Source organism: Curcuma longa, chromosome 14 (genome assembly GCF_044706935.1).
Source record: "Curcuma longa cultivar G26 ecotype Majalengka, Jawa Barat chromosome 14, ITB_CL_G26_1.1, whole genome shotgun sequence".
NCBI lineage: Eukaryota > Viridiplantae > Streptophyta > Magnoliopsida > Zingiberales > Zingiberaceae > Curcuma > Curcuma longa.
The window spans coordinates 1,082,399-1,104,151 of NC_133874.1; the positions used below are offsets into that span (position 1 = coordinate 1,082,399).

Consider the following 21,753-nt stretch of genomic DNA (forward strand, 5'->3'; position numbering starts at 1 on the left):
AAATTAATTAATTTTTCTAAACTTTTAATAAATTTTACCTTAATTAATTTTACTAAATCTAATAAACTATAAATTAATAAAATTTTACCAAATCTAATAAAATAACTTAATAAATTTTACCAAATCTATAACTTAATAAATTTTACCTAATCTAAATAAATTTTACCAAATCTATAATTTAATTAAAATTTACCAAATCAAATTCTCAATTAACCATTTAAAACAAACCCAAAACCCAACCTAAAAATTCGAATCAAACTCGAAAAGCCCGACCTAACCTCTTCTAGGCGCCTAAAAATTAAAATCCAACGCCTCGAATGGAATACCAAAAATTGACCCACGGATTTCCCAAATACCCCCGATTTTCTGAATCCCGGCGCCTGGAACGAAAATCCAGGCGCCCCCCACCGCATACGATCTGAGCGCCCCGATTCCGCTTCCAGGCGCCTGAAAATGCCTAGGTAAGCCTCTCCTATCCCCAAAATCCCCCTACCTGCGGTGCCAGCAACACTGTAGGTCATCAATTCTAGTATTATTCTACAAAAATGCCTAGGTAAGTCTCCAAAATCATCTTAAAATTAATTAGTTTAATTTTTGATAGTAAATTCTTTTATTTTTATGCAATAGGATTAAGAAAAGGGCTAATGAGGCTGGCCCCTCTAGGACACCTAGCATTGACCTCAGGTTCTCTACTGAGGAACATAGGATTAAATTCATATCATTATCATTTATACCATTGCATTCTAGATACATATGTGACCTTCTTTGCATGTTCATGCATACCTTCGATAGAGGTCATAGATTATTATGACCTTCAACGACTAGTTTATTGTACCAGCTCAGTTAACACGAGCTTGTGTACTGAGCTGTACAATAATCTAGTTCAAGTCGATGACCTGACCTATACCACCTGAGTTAGATGGAGGGATATTACCATTTCATCCACTGTCATTAGAGAGTTTTTAGGACTTCGCCCCTCACAAAGCACACTAACTAACTTGATTATGTATTGTGAAACTTACAACGGTGTAAGATGCATAGGATTCTAGCCTAAGTCCCAGATTCTTATATTTGTACATCGAACCAAAACTTGGGCTATAAACACAGATGATGAATCTGGGACTTAGGCTAAATGGAATGATACATCGTAAACTAACTAAATGATACACTTAAACTTTACTTTCTTGGTAGTTATTTCTTGGTAGTTAGCTGAAACTTAAGTTGGACATTCGCCCAACAGATAATTTTTTTTTGTCTAAATATTTTCTTTATAGATACAAACTTAGACTCAAACCTATAGACTTATTTATATTTTGATTATGTCAAAGAAGGAGAGATATAAAGTTTTCAAGTGATTTATAATTTCAAAAAAAATTGTTGAAAAAGTTTAAAATTATCAATGAATAACTTATTATTTCAATGACTTATGATTTTAAAGTTTATCAAATTCAAATATTTTTCAATCTAAAATATTTTCAAAAATACTTTTAAGGGACTTGAATGGTTTTGTATTAAACTGATCAAAACTAAACCATGTCAAGTTTAGGCGCGAGTATAAAAGTACAATTTTTTTAAAAAAATTTGTTTGTTTTTCTAAATATAAATTTAGGAGGAGTCCTGAAAGCAGGGAGAGATAGATCATGCTACTACATATCACATAACTATTATCACATGCATGAATGAATTGCATAAGTATTTTCTTAAGCTAGAATTAAAAGACTTTATTTTTTCAGAAATGTTTTTCTTAACTTGAAACTCAAGTTGTCATAATAAAAAAAGAGAAAGATTATTAGTGCAGGGAGCACCAAATGATCAAATTGGGTTTTGATGATGGCACAAGGTTCAAGTTAAGTGTGTGGTGTGTACTAATATATTGATCTAAGTGTGCAGGGAGCACAAGAAAGTCTTAGTTAAGGTTAGGCACAGACAAGTCCTAGTGGAAACTAAGCAATGAAAGTCTTAGTAAAAACTAGACAATGAAAAGTCCTAGTTGGAGGCTAGACAGCAGAAGTCTTGGTCTGGAGGACTAGGCAGAAGTCTTGGCGGATTAAATGCACCAGGTGAAAGTCCAGGCAGGTTAGGTGGACCACATGCATAGCAAAAGTCCAGACAGGTCAGGTGGACCAGTTGTTTGGCGGAAAGTCTAAGTAGGTCAGGTGGACCAGTTGTCTAGCAGCAAATATTGGGGGTCGAGGATCGAGGCTAAGCAGAAAGTCCAACAAGTCATAGATCTCATTGGCAAATAGGTAAATTCTCCCGAGTGAAGTGGGCAAGGGTGCGTTCCCAGTGTAGGAACAGTAGGCGTCGATTTAACCTAAGATTTCACTAAAAATCCGAAGTTAAGATCATAAATAGTTGCAAAACTGTTTACTCTTTCTTGTTATCTTTTGTTCTATGCTAACTTGCAATGCAGGAAAGGAGGGACGGAATTTTGATTTTGGGCGCCCTTATCTGGAATTTGGGTGATCGGAGTCCAGGCGCCTGGATTTGGTCCAAGCGATCGGACGTCAGCGAAACTAGGCCAACGGAGCAGTGAGGTGGCAAAGTCCCAGTGGTCGGGACACCTTAGCTTCTAAACGCCCGGATTGGTTCCAGGCGCTCGGATTCGGATAAATATTATAGTGGTCAAAATTTATCCGGAACCTCCACGTTAGCATATAAGCACCTGGAAAGGGATATAGGCGCTTGGAAGTGCTAAGCCAGCAGCGCCGATGGTGGATCGGCGGACAGCATGGAGGCGTCGGGAAATGGTTCCAGGCGCCCGGAAAGCCCTTTATAAGAGCTTCGAGGGAGACCCCTCAGAACAACAACTCAAAGCCAACCGACGACTGTCTGCTCACGAAGAAACATCCAAGAGCGTCGTCGTAATGTCGAAGTGCTGCATGAGAAAGCCTACGATTCTTCTACTTCGGTAATACATTTTTGGTTCTGTACTTATTTCAAAGGATGGTAATATTTTTACCATTTCTATTTTTGTAATCGATAAAACTCCTTTTTGTAAGAAGATGAGTTTCTTAGTGGATTATCCAACGTAAATGATCAAACGATCGTGAGCATTGGAGTAGCAGCCTGTGACTGTGAACCAAGTAAAAAACATTCGTGTCTTTGTGTGTTTGTGTTTTATAATTTCCGCTGTAATATTTTCTTCTACTTTACTCTGATTGATCGAATTTACGAACGAATACGAACGAACTTTACGAAAATCATAAACGCTACTGATAGTGTTATTCACCCCCTTTAGCGCTCTCAACGATCCTACATAGAGTTCGGAAAGTTGTAGAGCCTACGGAGCCTTACACATTCAAAGGGAAGAGCTTGAGGAGCTCAGCAGTTGCTATCAACTTAGATTTAGGAAACGTTGACATGCCGACCTAGTTAAGGAGATCGACTCTTGAACTAAGAGCCATGTGAGCATACATTATTGATCTTGAGTTGGATCACCTCAAGGGATATTAGGATGTAGAAAAATAGCTCCCGGAGCATAATTGAGTTTGGTTACGACGAGGCAGACCTGTTGAAGTGGACAAGAGTCGAATTTCAACGAAATCGAGTCAATGCTTTCTCCCGTCATGACCAACTATAGCTTCTCGATTTACCTTCTTATAGATAGTCATGGGACCAATTGTGTGGAGCCGCTAGGATGACAGATTCTACTTTTTCTACTTAAAGATGGAAGAAAAACACTTACAATATAAAGGGGGGATTTTACGATCAAACTCAAATAACAAAGGTTTGGTCGAAGTGATACAGAAGAACCCATCTAAACATGACACGATCTAATCTACCTCCGCTTTATATATGGTAATTCAAAGACAAGTAACACTGTGCTAATCCGAATCCATTTGAAGAAAATTATTTAGACAAACCAAGTAGAAAACCAAAAAGCTATATTCCAAATAATAAATATAAATATTTTAATTATTTTATAAAATTGAGATATAATATTCACGTACTATTATGCTCATATTATATTAAATTATTTATATTGTATTAAAGTTAAGAAGTAGTATATATTAACATTTTTAATTAATAAGTCTTTAGTTTTTTATATTTTATTTTATAATTTATAAGTTCTTAAAAAATAATTAAGGGTATTTCAGATCGTGGTTGGCACAGTCCGTTTTGGAGCCCTCGTCAACTTAGCACAGTAGAAAGACCCATGGATCAACTCGAAGATGGTCCATGCCTTGGATTGGCAAACAACATTTCGAATCCATTGCCGCCATCTGATCTGACACGTTAGGAAACCTCCAAATCTTCGTTCAAGCCCACGAAACATAAATAACAAATAAATATATAAATAAATACAGCTCGCATCATTCAAATACGCCGTGTAAGGGAGCGATTACACAACACCGTCCAATTACACAAAGGTTAATCGTAACCGTTTTTGCTTGGGCGCTGAGGCTGAATCGCGTCCAATTGGACGGTGTGATGGCCCCTTCAGCAGTCCATTTACGGAAAGGGTCATTCCCGTGAAGCGCTCACTCATCGTTCACATGTCCTTGTCCTTCTCCCCTTCACTTTGTCCCTATAGTCACGAGTCGCAGTAGCAAAGCATCAGATCAGAGCACACGCCATACATCGTCGCCATGAATCCAGCAATCTCGCTGGTTTTCTTCCTCTTCTCCATCTCAGCTGTCGCTCGTCCACAACCCCATCGCGTCTCCAACATCACCGTGCTCGGTTCAGTTTACTGCGATGCCTGCTCCGACAACAGCTTCTCCAAGAACAGCTACTTCTTGCGAGGTAATAATCAATGAATTGTTCCAATTGATGGAGTGATGTTTTAACAGAATAAATTCTTTCCGTTATTTCCATTCAGGAGCACAAGTGGTGGTGCAATGCAAGTTCGCCGTCGTCAACTCCACCTCCCAAGAAGAAATGTCGATCACGGCTTACCGGACCACCGACCGATTCGGCGTCTACAAGCTCGACATCCCGCCGGTGGACGGTCTTGAGTGTCGCGAAGGCCGAGAGGTGAAGTCCATGTGCCGAGCCATCCTCGTCAGGAGCTCCTCCGCGCGCTGCAACGCCACCGGCCTCGTCCGGAGCTCCACCGCACACGTAGCCTTCAAGGACCGCGAGACCGGCGCCTGCTACTACAACCTCAACGCGCTCAGCTACAAGCCGGTGAGGTCCAAGTGCAGCCAGGGGAGGAGAGCGCCGGCGGAGGGAAGTGGACCGAGTCTAGGCTCCTCCTTGTCGTTCATATTTTGGCCCATTTTCCCGCCGTTGGGGATTCCGTGGCCGATCAGCTTGCCGTTCCCGTTCCCGCCGTTGCCATTTTTGCTTCCGCCGTCTCTTCCTTTCCCCTTTCCTCACTTTCAGTGGCCGGACCCTGCGTCGCTTCCGTTTACCATCCCATCGTGGCTTCTACCGTTTCTAAAGCCGCCGTTTTTCCCTTTCCCTTTTCCGGCGCCAAATCCACCCCCTGCCCTGTTTTCAGAACCTTAATTTGGAGACAAATTTTGCACACTAGCAGCTCGTTGAATGGAAGATTGAGATCGATTGTGCATGTTCTAAATTGAGATTATGATAATGTTTTAATTAGAGTATAATTCTCAGCCTTAATCTTGTGCCCTTTCTTTTTAATGCGTCGGCTGCCAAAGTGACAGCAGACTAATGGCCAATTCTATTAATCATAACTAATCAAAAGATTTATTGGGAATCTGGAGGAGGTGCCGACTGAGGAACAAGGCCAAACGATAAAAAGCCCGAAGGTGACTTTTGATGGAGCCGCTAGAGGGCACTCTAACGTGGGAAGGCAGGACGTTTAGGGAGGTGACTCTGGGGCTACGCCCGGGCTTGAAGAATGATTCTTCTTTCTCCGAAGAAGATCGGAAGATGAGTGATCCGAAGATTAGATATATTAATTATGTCAATATTTCTACCATGTAAAATAATCTTTGGCTTAGTTAAAGTAGAAGTTGGATCGTCTCTCATATATTCAGATTTGTTAGAGAAAAAAATCAGATTGTCTTCTATTTATTTGGATCCGTTGTAAAAAGAAGTTGGATTATCTCCCATTTATTTGGATATGTTATAGAAAAAAATCAAATCGTCTCTCATTAATTTATTTGGACTCGTTGTAGAAAAAAAGTTGAATCATCTCCCATTGATTTAGATCCATTGAAGAAAGAAGTCGGATTGCTTCCTATTTATTCATATCAATTATAGAAGGAACTCAAGATATTACCCTAGATCTAAAAGTATTCAGTTTACAAATACTAGCATTCCTAAAAGTTCACTCATTGAAATCAAGATATTACTTATTGAAGCATGACAAAGTCCATACTGAATCAATAGATAAATCAACTCCTTGAATACAACTCTAACTTGAATATCGGAGGGGCAACGCATACGCCTTGACCCCCTTCTAACCTATTACTAAGTCTTCTCCGGCGTAATCAACTACTCTATGGCTAGTGATTCCATAGCTAACTCCTTCAACTGATTTCTTCAACCGACTCCTTATTTCATAAGTTATTACTATGCCATCCTTAAAAGTCAATCATTCATGATTTGTAAGGGATTTGACTCACCTTCATACTCAAACCGGAATATTTTAGGGTCGTCCGTGAGAAATCGAGCTAAAACATAAAGATGGGTGATATCCACATAAGTGACAGAAGAACTACTTCCATTGGCAGTAGACAACAATACCTACAAGCATATCAGAAAACATAGAACAAATGATAGTGGAACTTATTCATGAGATATTACAATAACAATAAGTTCCCATCTCACCTCCTGTTGGAATGCTAGGAATATTATCACCTAGAGTGGAATAGTCTCAAGAGTCTACTATACCACATCCTCAAGCTCTAAGAAATCAAAGATATATTATGAGAAGAACAATTCCACAAATTACTACTTTTTCTCAACCTATTTTAGATGAAGCCAAGTAGATTTTGATCGCTTAAAATAGAAGAATATGCGGGAACAACATAACTAGAAGAACATTTAGGGCGATTTGAAAATGTTTCTCTTTTACATCAATATTTAGATGGTGTAAAGCACAGAGTCTTTGTTGGTGCAGGAAGCACCAGATGATCGAACCTTAGTTTTGATGATGACAAGAGATTCATATTAAGTATGTGGTGTGTTCTAATGTGTTGATTTAAGTGTGCAGGGAGTATAGGAAAGTCCTAGTTGAGGCTAGGCATAGACAAGTCCTAGTGGAAACTAGGCAATGGAAGTCATAGTGGAAACTAGGCAATGGAAAGTCCTGCTTGGAGGCTAGGCAGTTGAAGTCCTGATTTGGAGAACTAGACAGAAGTCTTAGCGGATCAAGTGCACCAGGTGAAAATCCAAACAGGTCAGGTGGACCAAATGCATGGCGGAAATCTAGAAAGATCAGGTGAACCAGATATTTGGAGGAAAATTTAAACAGGTCAGGTGGACCAGATGTCTAGCAGCAAATCCTGAGGGCCGAGGATCGAGGCTAAGCAGAAAGTCTAACAAGTTTGGAGGACTTGTTGGCAAATAGGTAAATTCTTCTGAGTGGAGTGAGTAAGCGTGCGTTCCCAGTGTAGAAATAGTAGGCATCGATCTAACTCAGGATTTCACTAGAAATCCGAAGTTAAGACCATAAACAGTTATAAAACTGTTTACTCCTTCTTGTTATTTTTTATTTTATACTAACTTGTAATGCAGGAAAGGAGGGGCGGGAACTTTGATTCCGAGCGCCCTTATCTGGAATCCAGGTGATCGGAGTCTAGGCGCCCGGATTTGGTCCAGGCGATCGGATGTCAGTGGAACCAAACCAGCGAAGTAGTGAGGTGGCAGAGTCCCAATGGTTAGGACACATCAGCTTCTAGGCGCCCGGATACGGATAAGCATTGCGGTAGTTAAAGTTCATCCAGAACCTCCACGTCAGTATACAGGTGTCCAGAAAGGGATACAGATGCTTAAAAATGCCGAGTCAGTAGCGCCGATGGTGAATCGGCATACAATGTAGAGGCGCCTGGAAAGGGTTCCAGGCGCCCAGAAAACCCTTTAAAAGAGCTTCGAAGGAAACCCCTCAGTACAACAACTCAAAGACAATCGACGATTGTCTGCACGCGAAGGAACACCCAGAAACATCGTTGTAACACCGAAGTGCTACACGAGAAAGTCTACGATTCTTCTACTTTGATAATCTTTTCAATTTTATACTTATTTCAAAGGACACTAATATTTTTCTATTTTTGTAATCGATAAAACTCTTTTTCGTAAGAGGGGAGTTTCTTAGTGAATTGTCCAATGTAAACGATTAAACGATCGTGGACTTTGAAGTAACAGTCTGTGGTTGTGAACTAAGTAAAAAATATTCTTGTATTTTTGTGTTTGATAATTTCCGCTGCGATTTAACTTATTTTACTCTGAACAAACTTACTAACAATTTTACAAAAAACAAAAATACTACTGATAGCGCTATTCATCCCCTCTCTAGTGCTCTCAACGATCTTATAATTGGTATCAGAGTGAGGGGTGCTCGAACACAGTGCAACCACTAGTCAAGCATGTTTTCTGGATTTTTTAAATTTTTATCATGTTATTTTATTTTTCTCCCATACTGCTAATCCAAGATCAAGTCTTAGAATAGTTTTGTTGTTTATATTGTGTGCTAGAAATAAATGGCCCATCAGGAAGGATTCAGCACCGCAAAGCCACGTCTATTCTTCAGGGAGGACTTGATCTACTAGAAAGGTAGAATGGAGTACCATCTAAAGACATAAGTAAAAAATGTAGATAGTCATACAGACGGGATTCACAATCCTGACCGATAATGACAGTCTACCACAAACCTACGATAAATGGAATACGACCACAAGGAAAAAAATTAAAGCAGATGCGAAGGCAACCCAGACGTTGCAATGTGGATTGACCAAGGAAGAACTAAACTGAGTTGGACCCTTCATCATTGCAAAGGACCTTTGGGACAAACTCATCGAGCTACACGAGGGCACCTTTAATACAAAGGTCAGCAAGAGAGATCTCCTCATGAATAAATTATACAACATCAAAATGATGGAAGGAGAATCAACAAGTGGACTACACACGAGGATCCAAAACATACTGAATGGACTGCACGCGATCAGACAACCCGTTGAGAATCGAGATGTCATAAGGTACGCATTGAAAGTGTTCCCAAGAAACACTTTGTGGGGCATCTATGGTGGATGCTTACAAGGTCTCTAGGGATCTTTCCAAAATAAAATTAGATGAGCTATTTTCAGAATTTGAATTACACGAACAAACTAATGTTGAAATGGAAGAGAAAGGTATAGCTCTTATCGCAGAACCATCCAAAGAAAGAAGGATAAAAAAGACGACAGAAGAAGAATCCGATGCATCATTAGATTTCAAGAGCAACGATGAGGTTACAATAGAACTGGTGAACTTAGTCTGAAAGATATTGCGGAAGAAGCATGGCATAAAGAAATCGAAAGAGAAAAAGGTGGTTCACCCTCGTCAATCGCGGATCTATCACTGTGAAAGTGGTTCAGCTCCAGCGATTGGCGGTCGATGGCTTCTGCACAATAGGGACGCGCTGTCATGAGTGGTTTGTTTTGGCGGAGCTCTCTGTCCATCCGCACCCACCGGAGTTCAGCACGGGACGTCGGGTTGAGTTCTGACCGTAATCCTCTACTGAGAACAAGAGGTAAAGCTTTGTTTGGTTTCCTAACTCTGTCTGTGGTTGGTAGCAGGGGGAGGGTTGAGCAGCAGCTGAACCCGTGTTTTCCCCGATCTGATCTCTCTGGCAATTGGCCATCTCCAGCGAGGTCTCTCCCAATCAGCGTGAATCAACCACGAGCAAGCTTGGCTTCATTCTGTGCCCATTGGGGAAGGAAAAACCCTACTTCTCTAAAACCTAATTCTTATGCTTTGTTCTTCTTCTTCGTCGAGCTCCGTCGTGCACCGCCTCCTCCACTCTTCTTCCGGATCGGTACTGAGCAGCGGCAGCTAGATCCCAGGTTGACGAGCGCCGATGCAACCATAGGAGCTCTCGCTGACGTGGTCCAAAGGCGAGGGTTTCTTTATCCCCGTCGATCACGGGATGGTGGCTGTGAGTGGTTCCCCACCGACTGGTGCACGATGACCCTTCTACACAGAGACGCCAGCCGTGAGTGGTTCTCCGACGAGCTCTCTATCATTTCGCATCCACTGGAGCTCCGAGCAGCAATCGAACTCGCTTATGTGGTTTCGAATGCGGGGAAGGTTTTGTTCGAAACACCGATCATCCCTCTTCCACCACAAAAGCAAGGTAAGGATTCCATTTTTTTTCTTGTTCTGATCTTCTATTCATGAATGGTAGGAATTAAGGCAGGAGGTGGAGCTCCAAATGTTAGCTCTCCGATCAATCCTCGCCGGATTAGTCCAGCTCCGGTGAGGTCTACCGCTTCCAATCAGTGTGAATCAACCATGAGCCAGTTTGGCTTCGTTCTGTGCTAATTGGGGAAGGAAAAAACCCTTCTTCTTTAAATCCTAATTCTTAGCTCTGTTCTTTCTTTGTTCTTGCTCTATTCTGTTCCGATTACAGCATCAAAAAACCCCCATTTGTTGATTGTTTTGTTCCTATTGTGTGATTCATATTTTGTTGAAGGATTGTGATTTGGAACTTGAATTGATACTTGAATGTGTTGAATGATAGAATTTGGATCATATGAATGGTTTAATTGGCCATTTTAGCCTGTTCAGCTGTGTTGATTGAATTATAACTTGTTCTTATTTGTAATTCCATGTTGTTTGTTGAGCTTTTGGAAATGCCATATTTTTGATGAATGTATAGGCTTAGAATTGGATTAAGGTATTTAGGTTATATGGTTGCAATGAGTGTAATGAAACATAGTGTGATGTTGAACTTATAGTGATGTTTGGAATTGATAGTTGTATGAACATGTTAAAGATGCCATTGGGTTGAATTTGAATGTAACCAAGCATGTTTGGTCGTTTAGCGTGTTTGTAATTGAACAATGTGAGTTAATGATGTTCTTGTTTAAATGTTGGTGATTTCTGAACCGGTTCGTATTAATGATTTGGAAGTCATATGATGTTGTGTTTATACAGTTGTTTAATAATAAGACATATTTGAGTTGTTTGATAATAAGACATATTTGTGTTTTTATTTTGGAATTAACAGTAATAAAATGGAATTATATCAATCTAGTGTGGATTTGAATTAAGAGAATTAGATGTTTGGTTAATTTAGATTTAGCTGTAAATGATTAGTTAAATTGCAATTTATAAAAGTTAGTGTACTTTAATGTAATTATATGAATTAGGGTTGATATTGTAAATGTGTTGTTTGAATCAATTTGTTATTAGGATGTATAATAAGTTGTCATTTGTAAATTATATATAATTACTATTTATTTGTTAATTATAGGATTTAATTATTAATAAATAAATTTTTGTGGATACTTAGGAGTGAATACAATCAACAAATAAAAATCTCACACCATGTATCTACGATAACTTTCTATGATTGATTCCATGAGAGACGACCCGGACCTCTACTATGTTACTTGAGCGATAATTAGGGGGTTGATTAATTATAAATTTTAACTTTGAAAGGTGTGAGTGACAAAGAAATAAAGAAAGAAAATAAATAATTTAACAACAAAACACACCCTCATCAGCGCTCCGGCAGCATCTTTGGCAGCAGGATGGCTCTTCACAAGAGCTTTGATCAGGGTTTTCTTCTCCTTCAGTTGCTATCCACAAGGAAAGATAGGTTGTCAACATCCAACGTCAGTTGGACCTTTGGAGAAGCTGATTGGGAAGGAGAACAGAAAGGAGCGGCGTGCGATTCCTCTCCTCTGACCGTCGACGATGACAAATGCAGCGAGGAGAAGAACAAAGGCGACGATTTCCCATTTCTCCTTCACATGGTCAGAAAAACCCAAAAGGCAACGCCAATAGGGAAGCAACCGATCTGGAGAAGGATGGTCGGTGCTTGGGATAATTGCGATCTAAAGATGGAAGCAACACGAGATATGAATAGTCCTTAGACCTGAAGTCACTATGGTTCCCTACTTAAGGAGTTGTGTACTTTGGTATTGTCAAACGTCACTCGTAATAGGGTAGACTATAAAGGCGATCACTGGGTATGCAATGAATTATGCGGAGGGATGTGAGTGATATAAATGGGATTTATCTCTCCCATATGACGAGAGTAATATATGTGGGCCTCTTGATCAAGTAGGACTACTAAATGCATGGTTATACTCAAATCAATATGAGATATTGAACTCACTTGGTTGACTGAGTCTACTCAAAAATCAAGAAACACAAAGATTGATATTGAGAATGATACGATCTATGCCTCATTGATCAATAGATATCAAGGATAAAAGAACATCATCATACATTCTAATAGTCACGAAAAAGTTAGGTAGGATCTCAACTTTTTCATCACTTGGGGTAGCAATGATGCATTGCTAGATGTCGCTCATTGCTTATATGTCTAAAGCGGTTTAAACATATTACCAACGTTAAGAGAACCTATTGGGTCACACACAAAGGACATGATGCTTCGAAGATTGATTGATTTTAATTTGACTAAAATATGATCTGAATTGGATTAATTGAGTTAAACTCAAGTGAATCCAATTAGATTATGAGATTGCATCTAATTTGAGTTAGACTCATTTAGATTATACTCAACCAAATTTGAATGAGATATTGATTCATTAAAATGTTTAATGAATTAATAATAGAGGAACACCAAGGATTTTTCTTTTCATTGGATGAAGAGAAAATGAAGAGCCAACATGAAAAACATGTGCTCTATTTGAGTTTTAATTGACTTTAATGTGGGAAAGTTAAAGAGACAAAAACCTTCATATTCATGAGATGAATATAAAATATTTTTCTTGCATTTTTCAAATGTGAACAAGCATTTTGAGCTCTCTTCTCCCTCTTGTAAGAACACCCCTTTTCTTCCTTTTCCTTATTTTGGTTGAATCTCCTTGTGTAACTAACACCACAAAGGCGATTCTCCTTCGAAACTTGAGATCGTGTTTGTGTAGATACGCATAGAGGCACAGACGCTTGAACGTGTAAGAAATCTGACGAATCGAGGACGAGCGGGATAAGCGAAGGGCACACTTCAAAGGTATAGATCTATTAGATAGATAAACTAAACTTCGTACGAGTTTTCTTTCACATGGATCGCTCGTTGGGATCCTATTTTCGTTGCGAATTTTGTTATTTGTCGTATAGGATTCCTTACATCCAGCTATTGAGATCAACTGTTTGACAAACCAAGAAGTTTAAAACATGTTAGTCTCAACAGAATCGATGATGTTCATGCTTATCAATTTCTCAACTAAGGATAATTCAATACATTCATAATTGCACTTGTAGAGATGCTCACTAATTGTGATCTAATTATAAATTTTCTCATGTTATGAATCATATTGTGGGCATTTAGTAAATAAGTTTAACATCCAATCAAACACATAGATAATGTGCACTCAAACAGTGAATTTTTATTTATCTAGTAAATAGTACAACTATAAGACGATTATCTTAGGATACCTCTCAAATATAATAAATAGTTTGTAAATCGATGGTTTGATCATCTATGATTTATTGATCGAAATAGGAGATATTCTTAAAATAAGTGTTTTTTTAAACATTTAATGGGTAACCATGATTAAGATAACAGTGATTAAATATTGAGGGATATATTTAGACTTTTAAAATGTAGTGGAGGATTAATATTAACTAAACATAAAACAAAACTAATTATCCTTCAAATCCAATAAATGAATTGGTTAGGGTCAGGCCGGCCCAACTCTTGGAGGGCGGCCCAATTCGCGTTCCTGACTTTTTATGTTGGGTTCCGCCGTAGCTGATCATGTCTAGAGGCGTGGGTGGAAGCTTGTAGGCGTGAGGCGGCGATCGATCCAGGTGATTGATTGTTTGATTGCTCCGTCGCCGGCCGATTCGAGGATGGCGTCTGCGTTTGTGAAGTGGCTTACTGACCCCCGCCGTAACTGGTTCGCGGCCCAGCACTACAAAGCCCTCTCCAAACGCCTCAAGAGATATGGTGATCTTGTCATTCCATCCTCCCCATGCGGCTCCTGCTCTTGGATTACTCGATTTTTCTTATAATCTATTCTGAAAACAACAAAAAAAAAACCTTCTGTTTTAGGGCTGAGATATGAGGATCTGTATGATCCCCTGTACGATCTGGACATTAAGGAGGCTCTCAACAGGCTGCCGCGCGAAGTGGTGGACGCCAGAAACCAACGCCTTAAGCGCGCCTTGGATCTGTCCATGAAACACGAGTACCTTCCCGAGGATTTACAGGTTTTGGCTTGCTTTCTCTCTTGTTTTGTTTTTGTGGTTCGGAAATGATTCTTGAGTTTAAGGAATTATTGCCTCACTGATTGGTTGGAAGACCTCTCTATTTTGGAGGGCGGAGTCTGGCAATAGACGATTCTTTTTCTTTCTTTTTTTCTTTTTACTTTGCTGCAATTTGATATTTGGTTTAGTTAAATGCCCAACAGATTAATCTCTAGCAAACTGTACATGCTTGTGTTGCTTCGCTTAGTAGAATCACAATTTTGGTTGGTTACTAAAAATGTTATCTAGTTCTCAGGTTTTGACATATCTAGCCTGGCCTTTCCGCTACCTAATAGGATGATTTAGCATCTAAATATCATAAACTAAATCTAAATCATTTATCATATCATCATAATCTAAAGAATAAATTATATCCTAAAATTATAATAATTAACCCATAAATCTTGCATGTTTTTCTCTATGTTGCTTTTGCATGGAATAGATTTGTGTTTTATTTGTATTATTTGGGATGCCATTCCCTATTTAACTATGGATGAAAAGTTAACAAAGAAAAAATTGTAATAGAGAATCAATAATGATGTCCAACAGTATAAGATCTAATTGTAAAAGGTGGGTAAATTTGTTAAAATGTTGAAGTTATATGATGTTGTTCATAACGAACCCTTGTTTTGCAATCATTTGGCTGATTTCTTGTCTTGGTCATCCACATTTACCATGAAAGGCCATCCTCTTACTTTCTTTAGAGTTTCTTGCAAATATGTGATTTTACTATTGTTATTATTTTTGTGTGCTAACAAAACATTTTATTTGTTTCCATTTTCAATCCATCACAGTCTATAGCACTTCGATGTTTCAACTCTCCTTACTAGTTTGTGGAGTTGTACACAGGATTAACAATCTTTTGTAATAGCAGTAGCAGAAGCTCAATGTAATAATTATCAGTTATGACTTAATATGAATGATTCTAAGATATTTTGGATAGATGTTTGTATTCTCATGTCATGTGAGCGGATATTCTTTTGTTCTGGTATGCTTATACAGTATAATATTTATCACCATAATTTTATTTTTGCAGTAATTGCTTTGAGTAAGTGAAGTTTTTATTTATTTAACTTTCCTCCTGGCTATAAACTAACTGAAATGTGCACTTTCACCCATATCCTATAGAAGTGGTAAATGTCCTTTGTCATGGAGTCATGTATCTTTCCCCCTATAGTTTAACACAACTTTAACATTTTCACCTTACAGGCATTGCAGACACCGTTTAGAAGCTATCTCAGAGATATGCTTGCTCTTGTAAGTATTTCTTTTAACATACATTGGATGCACTTTGTTCTAAATTCTGTAAATAATAGTTTTGTATCTCTGTCAATCATGAGAGAATTCCATTACTGTATTATGATCTTCTCTAAATTGATTGGGAAACCTGAATAATCAATATCATCTTTGGTAAAATAATCTGGGAAATTTTATCTTTTTTCTAAAGTTAATATATTTTGTCTATTCATTCAGTTACACATTGTTTTAAATGCTTTGTCTCAATTTAATAGTAACAATCCATACTTCTGCAGACATTGTGAAGATAAATTCATTAATGTTGATTGTAACATTCTGTGATAAGTCTTGTAAAAATGTAGCTTTTATTGCTACATCTTTAAGGCTGATCTCCTATACTTGACTCTTTATATTCCCCTCCCCCTCTACTCATGTCAGCTGACATTCCGAGTGGACACCCAAATATTCCTAGTGATCACAAGTTGATATTTTTGGAAAAAGCCATGTTGGACAACATGATCAACACCCAAATGGACACTTAATACTCCTATTGATCCCTTGAAATTTTTTGAAACAACCATGTTGGACAACATGGTTCCACACCTATGTTTGATTTTCATACCTGAAGTAACATAGTGGTTCATCAGAATAATTCAATGTTAAAGGAGCCTTGCTCCTTCTTGTTGATGCTATGCATATATCAGACTACTTTAGTTTGAATTTCTATATGAATTTTAAAAATTAGATATATTTAGCTCATCTTTTAATTGGATTCCCGATGCTTCATCTTTAGGTGATGACATTGAACATTTATTCCTTGCATTGTTATATTCACCTCGCAGACTATGAACATAGATTTTAAGGCCTCTTGTACCCTCATATTCCTCCATAGAATCAAATGTCAACTATAGTTTATTTGGCGATGTCTATGGTTACACAACCCAATCTTGATTTTGCATTTTATACTGAAGTAATTTTATTTTATTACATGACTTATGTACTATTACTATTTGGAGGGATATTGATTTTTCATTATATGCTAGGGGTGTTGGTATAATGCTTATCTATTAGATGGATGTGTATTCCATTACCTAGAAAAAAACTCCTATTTTACTTCATCCATTATCACATGGATGATGCTGAACTGATTTTTTATCTATTATATTACTCAATACTTGACTCTATTTCATAGTGACATTATGAATTTAATTTAATGGAATATTTCGATTGAAATGAGTTTGAATTTAGTGTTTTGATTGTAAGCCAAAAATAGAAATAGCATTTGGGGGCTACTTGAAATCAGGCTAATTGTTTAACCATTTGTGTATCTAAATGTTGGGTTATGATTCAAGCACATGAGTAGAAAATGAGAGTCGCAGAGATGTGGATATTAAGGTGAATATGCTGACATACGAGGATGACCAAAATAAGAAATGAAAATATAAGAAAGTCAGAGTTGCGCATATTGAGCGAAAACTTCGAAAGACATGTTTAAGATAGTACTAATATGTACTTAGATAATCAAAAAATGCTTCAGTAGGTAATGTGAAATTATAATAAATATACACATTAAATGAGGAAGAGAAAGACCAAAGAAGACTTGGTTATCAACGATAAAATATCATAAAATTTATTAAATATTGATGATAATTTAGTAGATGATATAATTCAATGGTGTAGGAAGATCCATATAATTGACCCCACTTTGTGGGATGAGATTTGGTTGTTGATATTATAGTAATAGTAGATGTAGTAAGACAATTGTTAAGATAGGAGATGATGAATTATTTATCATTAAAAGTTTTAAGTATTTAGGATCTTTTTGTAAAAGATTGGAGGGATTGATAGAGATATTTTATATAGGATATAAGCAGAATGGTTGAAATGGAGGAGGGCATCAGGAGTTTTTTGTGATCGTAAGGTACCTTTAAAGCTTAAAGGAATGTTTAGAAAATAGTGGTTCAACTCGCTATGTTATATGAAGTTGAATGTTGGACTATGAAGCAATCACACGAGCAAAAGATGAGAGTCGTAGAGATGAGAATATTAAAGTGGATGTGTGGATATACAAGGGTAGACAGATAAGAAATGAGAACATTAGAGAAAAATTGGATTACACATTATTGAGGAAAATTTCCAATAGATGTGTTTAAAGATAGTATGAATATACTTAGGCAATCAATAAATATTCTAGTTAGGACCATAACAAATACACATATTAATCGGGAAAGAGGAAACTAAAAAAGACTTGGTAAGAAACAATAAAATAGAATAAAATTTATTTAAATATAAATGAGGATATAGTAGGAGATCAAGCCCAATGACTTATGAGGATTTATATAGTCAACCCCACTTAGTAAGATAAAGAATTGGTTGTTATATTATGCAATAAACAAGGAAAGTTAAATGTTGAAATTGGTTTCATACTCTTAGATGGAATTATCATTTTCTTTTTTTGAAAATTAGGTCATCTTCAACTTCAGTTCAGATCAATCTTAATTGTTAGACCCATCTGATCAACATAATTTTATTCAATTTGGCTTGGATATGTATGCCTGATTTTTTTTACCCTGGGGAATTATGTAAATAACTTATTTTCCTTTATATATTTGTAGTCATTTACACTATGTAGGAAACTCTTTTCTTGCTGTCAATTGTATCATAACATCAATAAGCCACCAAAGTTTTAGGTATAAAAGTGTATGTCAAAAGTATCTTTATTTGAGCGAAAATCACTAATGGGGATAGCAATATAGGACTTCAATCTTGGTTTAAAATATCGACACTAGATCTGATTTTTAGTTCCTCATTGGAATGGTTCCAGCACTAACTTGTTTCTACACATGGTACAGGTTGGCACAATTTAACCGTGTTAACTAACTGTGTTGAATTGAAACCAATGAACATGTAGAAGAGGTATAAGAAGAGGGGAAGAGGAAATAGAAGAATAGTAGGGAGAAATAGAAACATACCTATTGTCAAGACAATAAGTGTTACTCAAGGAAATAGTCTATAGGGATGCATCAAACAGTCATGTATAATAACTAAAATTTAAACAATGGCAACACATGTGATATTTTTAGTATAACTAACAAATTAAGCATTTGAGATATGGATTTGTAAGGGGTTGAGTGATCTGTATGTTTTTTATAGAAGTTGAGAGTTAGACCTTTAGGTTTTCTCTTCTCCAAAAAAAAAAGAGGTGCTCTATATATGTTCACCATGGGTATGCCAATCAACATTAAGCTTGCACTAGCATCGATGTCAGACCAAGTGTAAAATATAGTATGTGAGTATATGTATAGTGATAATGGTGAGAAGTTGATATTCCAAGCATCGATGCCAGACCAAGTGTAAAATATAGTATGTGAGTACATGTATAGTGATAATGGTGAGAAGTTGATATTCCAATTAGCATTTCATGATTTTTAATTCTGGTTAGCATGAGAGGTGTATATATGTAATAACGATAGTAGTTGGAAAAGTTGTAACATGAGCATGAGCATAATGTTGATTTTAAAAAGTTAAGCATGTGTTAGTGCAACTCAAACAAGCAATATGCATATGAACATATGAACTAGTACTAAACACTGTAACATGAACATAATGTTGATTTTAAAAATCTAAGCATGTGTTAATGTAACTCAAACAAGCAATATGCATATGAACAAAGTATATACATAAGAATAAAAAATTATAAAAATTACACAAGCAGGTAAGAGTATTTAAGGATAAAGGTTCTTCCTCCACTACGTAGGGTTCTCAGTCGAGGTCAACTAGAATATTATAATCCTCAAAACTCAAGCTCCCCTAACATATTCTATGTTAATAGGGTGATATATGCTTTAGATCACCATTTAAGGGTCAACTTCAATAATTTAGGAAGTTGATGTTGATTGGTTATAAGAGACCAAAATGTCTTAATAGACATTAAATAGCTATAAATATCAAGGAACCAAACCTTATATTCTATTGCCCATTTTTAGATACTAGCTATTTGGGGTAAATACCTTGAAACTTCACTTTTACATTTGAATAATTTAGCCATATGCGTTTCTTAGCCAATTACCATAAATCATGAACCCTATTGATTGAAAGGGAGCCTTTACATTGATTTGTTTTAAAGCATATGAAGACCTTTTTGGATGCCTGAGATCAAGGGAAATAGTCCCAAGACACTGTTGTCATATTTAGGAAGTGTGTAAAAGTCTTTATTTAACCCCTAAAATAATTTGTTTTAACTACACACCATTACACAATCATATAGCAACGAAGTCTCTTCTTTAATTCCCTTTAAAAGTTTGAAACGATAATAATCTCTAATCAATTTAGTTGTTTAGCAATTTAGCAAAGCTTAAAGCAATTCACTCTCCAAGACACCTCAGCCGAACCTTTAACTTAATAAGAAAAAACCACAATAGAGATAAGCTTCCTACCTCAAACGAAGCTTGCAATTAGAAAATCAACTTGGCGTCTGAGAATTTCTGCTGTGACACTGCTATCTGCCTTAAACCCTTTAGAAACAATACCCACTCTGCGGTGCTGAGAAGAAGATAGAGGAAGGCAAGGATCACACACACTCAAGGGGGGAAAGAGGGGGAAAGAAAAGAGAGGAGAGTGGTTTTCTTTGGGTTATTAGAGGATTGATTCCCCAACATCAGGGGTATCATTTGGTTGCCTAATAGTTTGAGATAATAAACTAGAGTGGTTTCCTCTCTTATGTCTATTGAAAAGAGAGGAAATACATTTATCTTTGTAAATGTCTTCTCTGGGTCCACTTTCATGTGTTAGACTCCTTATCTACTTATTACTTCTATGGCCGAGGTACTTCTAGTCCTACAGCTTTATCTATTCCATTGATTTTTGTAGGAGTCTAGCACTAAATCCTACACCATTCATGATTTGTAGTAGACAATCATAGGATGCTGTTGCTTACCAAGTAGCACTCCTAGTTCTTCGTTTGGATCTTTTTATTTCTCCCTGGAAAAGTACTTGCAATCATGTTATTTCTAAGAGCAAAAAACTGTTATAATCAGAACTGTTAAAAATGTTTGTTATATTGATACTAATGCCTAATTGCAAAAAATAGTAGTGAAATTTTTTTATATATTTTTCTAGTACTTTTGCAGATGCTATTTTTAACAATCCAACACTCATATCATTAGGCAATGAGTGATCCCAGCGTTTCAGATCCTAGTATTTTGATATAAAATTCAAATCTAAACAATTTAAAGCTATATTACTCACATTTTTCTTTTCATTTAATTCTTAGAGTGTCAGATTAACTTAGATATATATAAAAAATACTCAACTAATTTAGTTGAAAAGGTAAAATGCATTTTCTGCTTACAATTTCTATAAAAACCTATGTATCACTTAATTCTTGTAGCCATAAAGCTGTTAGTTTATACTACAAGTTCGTTTTCCCCCTTATCTTTGGACAGAAGAATTTCATCAACAAATATTTAGAGAAGAAATTTTTTATCCCTTTTTTGTCTCTAGACTTGGAAAAAAACTCATGTATTTTTTTTTCTGCTTCAATATTTGTGGTTAAATTTTCCTGTTGGATTAGGCAGATTCATAAGAATGAGCGGTATCACTAATTATATATATTGTAAAATATGTATCCTGATCTCACAAGAGAATTTACAAAATTCTCCAAGATTTTAGTGAACTGTTTTGCGGTAATGGTAGTTATTTTCTGCCCCTTTTCCTTATTTATTATCGTTCTGCATCGTTGGGTTTGGCGATGTTATGCGGCGATGCGATGCTAATCTGAATCATGGCGCTAATTTTTGGCAGGTTAAAAAGGAGAGTGCAGAGCGCGAGGCGCTGGGAGCGCTTCCCCTCTATCAGCGCACAATTACATGAAGCAAGCACCCTTCTCTTTCCGCAGCTACTGCGCACTCAACTGCAATGAAATAAAATTGCATGGACTCTTTTTCTATCAAGTTTGCTACTTGATTATTTTTACTTTTCGCCCATTTTTAAATCATGCTATGAATCAACGGTCATAACTGAACCCTTGAAATGTTCTACCCGACTGATGATATGAATGTCAAGTCAAAGACTCTTTAGTTATTAGTGTGCCAAAGAAATATTTCTTTCTTTCTTTAACCTGTAGATTTTATCTTGAAGATCTCACACATCCTTTATAAAAAATTTATTGGTTTT

The 21,753-nt window shown here is 37.0% G+C and overlaps 3 protein-coding genes across 3 annotated transcripts; all 3 read left to right on the forward strand.

Moving 5' to 3' along the window:
- Window positions 1–4,591: 4,591 nt before the first annotated feature.
- LOC141845667 (uncharacterized) lies at window positions 4,592–5,457 on the forward strand. Its single transcript, XM_074733719.1, has 2 exons — window positions 4,592–4,749; window positions 4,826–5,457. Exons 1-2 carry the CDS (start codon window positions 4,593–4,595, stop codon window positions 5,455–5,457), a joined length of 789 nt encoding a protein of 262 aa, XP_074589820.1. The 5' UTR covers window position 4,592.
- A 3,992-nt stretch (window positions 5,458–9,449) lies between these two features.
- LOC141844689 (uncharacterized) lies at window positions 9,450–10,626 on the forward strand. The gene is made up of 3 exons (XM_074732688.1): window positions 9,450–9,611; window positions 9,696–10,252; window positions 10,316–10,626. Exons 1-3 carry the CDS (start codon window positions 9,544–9,546, stop codon window positions 10,438–10,440), a joined length of 750 nt encoding a protein of 249 aa, XP_074588789.1. The 5' UTR covers window positions 9,450–9,543; the 3' UTR covers window positions 10,441–10,626.
- Window positions 10,627–13,867: 3,241 nt separating this feature from the next.
- Window positions 13,868–21,696, forward strand: LOC141845241 (cytochrome b-c1 complex subunit 7-like). Its single transcript, XM_074733304.1, has 4 exons — window positions 13,868–14,044; window positions 14,150–14,307; window positions 15,553–15,600; window positions 21,382–21,696. The coding sequence occupies exons 1-4, from the start codon at window positions 13,948–13,950 to the stop codon at window positions 21,448–21,450; spliced, it is 372 nt and encodes a 123-aa protein (XP_074589405.1). The 5' UTR covers window positions 13,868–13,947; the 3' UTR covers window positions 21,451–21,696.
- Window positions 21,697–21,753: the final 57 nt, after the last annotated feature.